The sequence below is a fragment of the Anomalospiza imberbis genome, chromosome 27, assembly GCF_031753505.1.
Source record: "Anomalospiza imberbis isolate Cuckoo-Finch-1a 21T00152 chromosome 27, ASM3175350v1, whole genome shotgun sequence".
Lineage (NCBI taxonomy): Eukaryota > Metazoa > Chordata > Aves > Passeriformes > Viduidae > Anomalospiza > Anomalospiza imberbis.
The window spans coordinates 5,256,438-5,262,911 of NC_089707.1; the positions used below are offsets into that span (position 1 = coordinate 5,256,438).

The window sequence follows — 6,474 nt, forward strand, 5'->3', positions numbered from 1 at the left end:
ACCAGAGTCCCCCTGGCGCTGTCGCCACCCCCGAGCCCTCCCAGCCCGGGCCGGGGCAGCGGGACGGGACCGGGACCCACCGCGAGGGACCGCGGCCGCTGCGGCCCCCACCAGCGACACGAGGGCAGGGCTGTGCCTGCGGCGATGTCCCCGCCGAGCATCCCGAGGTCCCCACGGCTTTTGGGGGACCGGAGCATCCCTGGGGACACCTCCGGGTACATCCCTGGGGCCAGTGCTCGGAGCGGGGCGAGAGGCACCGGGCGGGTGGGGACAGCAGGACCCGGAGCGGTTACAGCAGTCCCAGGGAGGTGACAGCAGTCCCAGGGAGGTGACAGCAGTCCCAGGGGACAGGCAGGACCCGTCACTGGTACTTTTTGGCGCGGGCCGGGCCAGGGGCGGCGGGCCGGAGGAAGAAGGCCGGGGAGCGCAGGCAGCGCAGCGCCAGGAGCTGCGGGCCCAGCGCGTAGAGCGCGTTGGAGAGCAGGAAACTCCACAGCACCTCCTCGGGGGTCTGGTACGGGAACGGCGTGCGGGAGTGCAGCGAGGAGCCCACGTGGGCGAACTGAGCCTGCGGACAGCGGCATGGGGAAGGGGCGTGACAGGGGAGCGGCCCCAAAAGGTGCGAACCCCCCGCCCCAAAGGGTGCGATGCCCTAACCCTAAAATGTGCAGAAAGGCGGCCCCAAAGGGTGCAAAGCCCCGGCCCTAACTAAAGGTACAAAACCCCGGCCCCAAAGGGTGCAAAACCCCGGCCCTAAAGGTACAAAACCCCGGCCCCAAAGGGTGCAAAGCCCCGGCCCTAAAAGGTGCAGAACTCCGGCCCTAAAATGTGCAAAAACCCCAGCCCCAAAGGGTGGAGACCCTTGGACCTAAACGGTGCAAAACCCCGGCCCTAAAAGGTGCAATGTCCCAACCTCAGAGGAGTTTTTGGCTCCAGCCCATCCTATCTATAGCCCTGCGTCTCTCTCCATCCTGTTTCTGTCCCACTAATCCCGGGTTCTGTCCAAATCCACCGAGGCCGAGGCAATTATCAGCCAGCCAAGCTGCTCCACTTGCAACTGCAGCTGCGGCTCTGTCCCCAAACCCGGGATCTGCACCCCAAACCCGGGATCTGCCCCCTAAAACTGGGATTTACCACCCCAAAACCGAGCCCCAACCCTTTACTGATTCCCGACTGGGATTTTCCCCCCAAATCCCAGGATTTTGGGGCTGCCCGGTTTGGGATTTTTCCCCTCAAATCCCGGGATTTTGGGGCTGCCCGGTTTGGGATTTTTCCCCCCAAATCCCAGGATTTTGGGGCTGCCCGGTTTGGGATTTTTCCCCCCAAATCCCAGGATTTTGGGGCTGCCCGGTTTGGGATTTTTCCCCTCAAATCCCAGGATTTTGGGGCTGACGGTTTGGGATTTTTGGGGCCGCCCACCTGCGCCACGCCGCCGGCGAACACCAGGCTCCAGTCGGGCAGCCAGGAGCAGCCGGGCAAGGCCAGCCCGTAGATGGCGAGGAGGAGGAAGGGCAGCAGGTAGAACAGGTAGATGAGCATCTGAGGGACACGCAGACTGTCACCCCTGGTGGCTCTGGTGGCACCTGGAGGGGATCCGTGCTGTGCCCCCCCTCACCTGCACTTTGGGGTAGCCCACGGCGTCGCGCAGGTAGGGCTCGTGCAGGTAGGTGTAGTCAAAGCAGGAATCGGCCGGGCAGTCCAGGACCACCTGGGGGGGCACAGGTGGGCGAGGGCAGGGGACCCTCCCCGGGACCCCCGAAATCCTCCAGGACACCCAAAACCCTCGCCTAGACCCCCAAGAACCTCCCCGAGACCCCCCAAAACCCTCCCAGGGACCCCCAAAAACCCTCCCAGGGACCCCCAAGATCCTCCAGGACACCCAAAACCCTCCACCGGACCCCGAGATCCTCCCCAAGACCCCCAAGACCCTCCAGGACAACTCCAGGACCCTCAAGACCTTCCAGGGCCACCCTGAAACGCCCAGGACCATCCCGAGACCACCCAGGATCCTCCAAAATGGGGGCCAAGAGCCCCCCAAGACCCTCCAGGATCACCCCAAGCCCTTCCAGGACCTGCCGAACCCGCCCAGGCCCCCCAGCGCTCACCATCCCCCTGAAGAAGGTGAAGGCCGCGGTGAGGATGAGGATGAGGATGAGGAGCAGGTCCTGGGGCCGCCGGTAGAGGGGTTTGCGCTGCTCCTCTGCAATCTGCGAGAGGAAATTCGGGGTTTTTGGGGTCCGCTCCGGCCCTGGGAGCGCAGCAGCCGCCCCAGAAGCCCCGCTCCGGCCTCACCTTCTCGGGGCTGAGGCTCGGCAGCGCCCGGGGCTGCTGGAAGAGCCGGAGGCCGGCCCAGGTGAGGAGGAGGAGGTAGGGCAGGTTGAGGAGGAAGGACGGGCTCAGCTCGGGCTGTATTTCCCTGCGGGAGAGAGCGCGGGGTGGGCACGGAGCCTTCCTCCCCCTCCTCCTCCTCCTCCTCGCGGGGGATGGGGGGGTCGGGCGCGGTCCGAGCCCCCTCCCCACGCCCGTACCGATCAGGTTGCCCAGCAGGAAAACCACGGCGCTCATCAGCATCGAGCCCAGCCAGAAGAGACCCAGCCCCCGGTAGCTCTTCCTGCGGGGACAGCGGGAGCCCCCTTCTCAAAATTCGGGATTTTCCAGCCGCCCCCGGGATCACCCCTGAGCCCCCTCCTCAAAACTCGGGGTTTCCAACCGCCGAGTCCTCCCGGGATCATCCAGCCCCCTCCTCACAAAATTCGGGATTTTCCCACTCCCCCCGTGATCACCGTGAGCCCCCTCCTCAGGAAACTCGGGAATTCTCCCCACCCCCGACCCCCCGCGCCCCCTCCCCAGGAAATTCGGGATTTTCCAACCCCTTCCTCAGGAATTTCGGGGTTCTCCCGAGCCCTCTCCTCAGGAATTTCGGGGTTCTGGGGCCCCCGCGCCCCCCCGCCCACCTGAGCCCCGCGGCCCCGGCCATGGCCAGGCTCAGCCCGTAGTGCACGGTGCCGTCCCAGTAGCAGGTGAGGAGCCCGTGAGCCGTGCGCAGGTGGGGATCGCCCTGCGGGGACACCGGGGGGGGCCGGGGGTCACACCGGGGATGGGGACACCGGGAGGGGACGGGGGTCACACCGGGGATGGGGACACCGAGGGGGCCGGGGGTCACACCGGGGATGGGGACACCGGGGGGGGGGGACGGAGGTCACACCGGGGATGGGGACACCGAGAGGGGACGGGAGTCACACCGGGGATGGGGACACCGGGAGAGGACAGCTGGTCACACCGGGGATGGGGACATCGGGGGGCCCGGGGGTCACACCGGGGATGGGGACACCGGGAGGGGACGGGGGTCACACCGGGAGGGGACACCGGGAGAGGACAGCTGGTCACACTGGGGATGGGGACACCGAGAGGGGACGGGGGTCACACCGGGAGGGGACACCGGGAGGGGACGGGGGTCACACCGGGAGGGGACACCGGGAGAGGACAGCTGGTCACACTGGGGATGGGGACACCGAGAGGGGACGGGGGTCACACCGGGGATGGGGATGGGGGTCACACCGGGAGGGGACACCGGGAGGGGACGGGGGTCACACCGGGGATGGGGACACCGGGAGGGGACGGGGGTCACACCGGGGATGGGGATGGGGGTCACACCGGGAGGGGACACCGGGAGGGGACACCCGGTGACAGGGGGGGTCGGGGGTGCCGAGGCCCCGGGGCGGGGGGGTGTGCGGGGCAGGGCTGGCACCTCCCGCACGTAGAGCTCCGTGATGCCCGAGATGATCCCGTCCTCCTCCAGCGCGATCAGCAAATCCACGGCCGACACGAAGGAGAACACCACGAACACTGCGGGGAGCAGGGGGGCTCCTTGCGGGGTCCCCCAAACCCCAAATCCCACATTCCTGCTCCGTGCGGGGTCCCCCAAATCCCACATTCCTGCTCCGTGCGGGGTCCCCCAAACCCCAAATCCCCACATTCCTGCTCCTTGCGGGGTCCCCCAAACCCCAAATCCCACATTCCTGCTCCGTGCGGGGTCCCCCAAACCCCAAATCCCACATTCCTGCTCCGTGCGGGGTCCCCCAAACCCCAAATCCCGCATTCCTGCTCCGTGCGGGGTCCCCCAAACCCCAAATCCCATATTCCTGCTCCGTGCAGGTCCTGCAGCTCCCCTTAGATCCCAAATCCCTGCGCCGTGTGGGTCCCACAGTTCCTCCCAAATCCCAAATCCCAGATACCAAATCACTGTTCCACAACCCCAGATCTCCCCAGATCCCAAATCCCAGCCCCACCCCGGGGTCTCACCGCAGAACAGGGGGTCCTGGACGAGGCCGATGCTGCCGGTGAGGATGAGGAGGGAGACGAGGCCGAGGAGCAGCAGGATCACGGCCAGGGCCAGCGCCGGGGGCTGCTGTGGGATCGGGGCCGCTGCAGCACCCGCACGGCCCCGGTCCCCCGTCCCCATCAAACCTGATCCCGCTGAGCTTTAGGATTAGGATCAGGCCCCGCACCCCAGCACAGGTGGGGGCGGTGCCCGTCCTCTGACGGGGAAAATCTGGATCTGGGAATAACCCCGGGGCAGGGGGAAATCCCAAAGGGGGGAAACCCCAAAGGGGGAAACCCCAAAGGGGGCAAATCCCAGGGGGTGAATCCCAAAAGAAGGATGGGATCCCAGCAGGGATTGGGAATGGGAAAATCCCAAAGGAAGAGTGGTTGGGACATCCCAGCAGGGGCTGGGAATGGATGAAATCCCAAAAGAAGGGTGGGTGTGGTGCCAGCAGGGATTGGGAATGGGAATGGGGCCGGAGCAGCCCCAGTGGGGTCCCCTTGTCCCCCTCTCCAGGCTGTGTGGAAAAGCCCCAAATGAGACCAAAACCCCGATTTGTAAACCCAAAGCAGGGAGAGCAGGCGGCGCTGGGATCGCCGGGAGCCGCTCCCGAAGCCTTGGATCGGGAATTCCGGGCGGGCAAAACAAAGCGGCGCCCGGTGACAGCGGCGACAGCGGCGGGGACACGTCAGCGACAGCGGGGACAGCGGGGATACTCCGGGAGGGGCAGGAGGGGGCTCCAGGCCGGGATCACCCCAATTCCCGGGACGGGGGGCTCTCCGGGAGAGGCTCCGTGGGGTCTGAACTTCCAGAGATTTAAATCCAGCGGGAAATCCGCACCCGCAGCCGCCTTCCCATGGGAACACCCGGATCGAGGTGCCTGTCCCCGACTGTCCCCTGTCCCTCTGATCCAGGAGAGAGCCAACCGCCCTCCCCCGGGCAGGATCCCACTCCCCATCCCATTCCCCGTTCCCCTTTTCCATTGCCCCTGTTCCCCACTCCCCATTCCCGGCTCTCCACTCCCCATTCCCCGTTCCCCACTCCCCATTCCCGGCGGTCTCTCCCATTCCTGGGGTCTCTCCCGGTTCCCACTCCCATCCCCGGGGGTCTCTCCCGGTTCCCCACTGCCCGTTCCCGCGGGTCTCTCCCCGTTCCCACTCCCCGTTCCCGGGGGTCTCTCCCCATTCCCACTCCCCGTTCCCGGGGGTCTCTCCCGGTTCCCCATTGCCCGTTCCCGGGGGTCTCTCCCCATTCCCACTCCCCATTCCCGGGGGTCTCTCCCGTTCCTGGGCTCTCTCCCGGTTCCCACTCCCCGTTGCCGGGGGTCTCTGCCATTCCCGGGGTCTCTCCCGGTCCCCATTTCCCTTTCCCGGGGGGTCTCTCCCTTTCCCCACTGCCCGTTCCCGGGGGTCTCTCCCTTTCCCCACTCCCCGTTGCCGGGGGTCTCTCCCTTTCCCCACTCCCCGTTGCCGGGGTTCTCTCCCCATTCCCACTCCCCGTTCCCGGGGGTCTCTCCCGGTTCCCCATTGCCCGTTCCCGGGGGTCTCTCCCCATTCCCACTCCCCGTTGCCGGGGGTCTCTGCCATTCCCGGGGTCTCTCCCGGTCCCCATTTCCCTTTCCGCGGGTCTCTCCCTGTTCCCCACTCCCCGTTCCCGCGGGTCTCTCCCCATTCCCACTCCCCGTTCCCGGGGGTCTCTCCCGATCCCCACTCACTCCAGGGAGGTGACAGCGCTGACACCGAAGGCCACCGGGAGGGCGAGCAGGGGGGCGGCCAGGGCGGCCGGGCCCGCCGGGAGCTGCATCCCGGCCCCGCCGCCAGCACCGGGCCCGCGGACTTCGCCCCGGGACCGGCCCGGGCAGCGCCCTTAAAGCCACAGAGGCCCCGCGACAGCGGCGGGACACAGCGGGGACAGCGGGCAGCGACCGGGGACAGGGGACGGACAGGGGGACACGGGGCAGGGACGGACTGGGGGACACGGAGGGACCCCGGAAGGGAGGAAAGGAGTCCTGGGAATAAGGAAGGACGAGAGGAGGACTGGGATCCAGGAAGGACTGGGATCGGGGACTGGGATCCAGGGAAGGACTGGGATTGGGAATGGGATCAGGGACTGGGATCCAACTGGGGACTGGGATTGGGAATGGGATCAGG

The 6,474-nt window shown here is 67.1% G+C and overlaps 1 protein-coding gene across 1 annotated transcript; it reads right to left on the bottom strand.

The window, feature by feature from the left end:
* Positions 1-286: 286 nt before the first annotated feature.
* On the bottom strand, positions 287-6,171 carry TM6SF2 (transmembrane 6 superfamily member 2). Its single transcript, XM_068173940.1, has 9 exons — positions 6,039-6,171; positions 3,749-3,846; positions 2,955-3,058; positions 2,529-2,611; positions 2,293-2,416; positions 2,106-2,207; positions 1,616-1,708; positions 1,420-1,539; positions 287-568 (listed from the first exon to the last, which is right to left on the bottom strand). Exons 1-9 carry the CDS (start codon positions 6,125-6,127, stop codon positions 362-364), a joined length of 1,020 nt encoding a protein of 339 aa, XP_068030041.1. The 5' UTR covers positions 6,128-6,171; the 3' UTR covers positions 287-361.
* Between the last annotated feature and the right edge of the window lie 303 nt (positions 6,172-6,474).

Bases quoted from the DNA above. Each gene is read 5' to 3' on its own strand.
- TM6SF2 (XM_068173940.1), bottom strand. From the start codon at position 6,127: ATGCAGCTCCCGGCGGGCCCGGCCGCCCTGGCCGCCCCCCTGCTCGCC. The intron at 3,847-6,038 runs GTGAGTGGGGAT...TGCTCCCCGCAG, and splicing joins AGCGCTGTCACCTCCCTGGA to TGTTCGTGGTGTTCTCCTTC. The intron at 1,540-1,615 runs GTGAGGGGGGGC...CGTGTCCCTCAG, and splicing joins TGGGCTACCCCAAAGTGCAG to ATGCTCATCTACCTGTTCTA.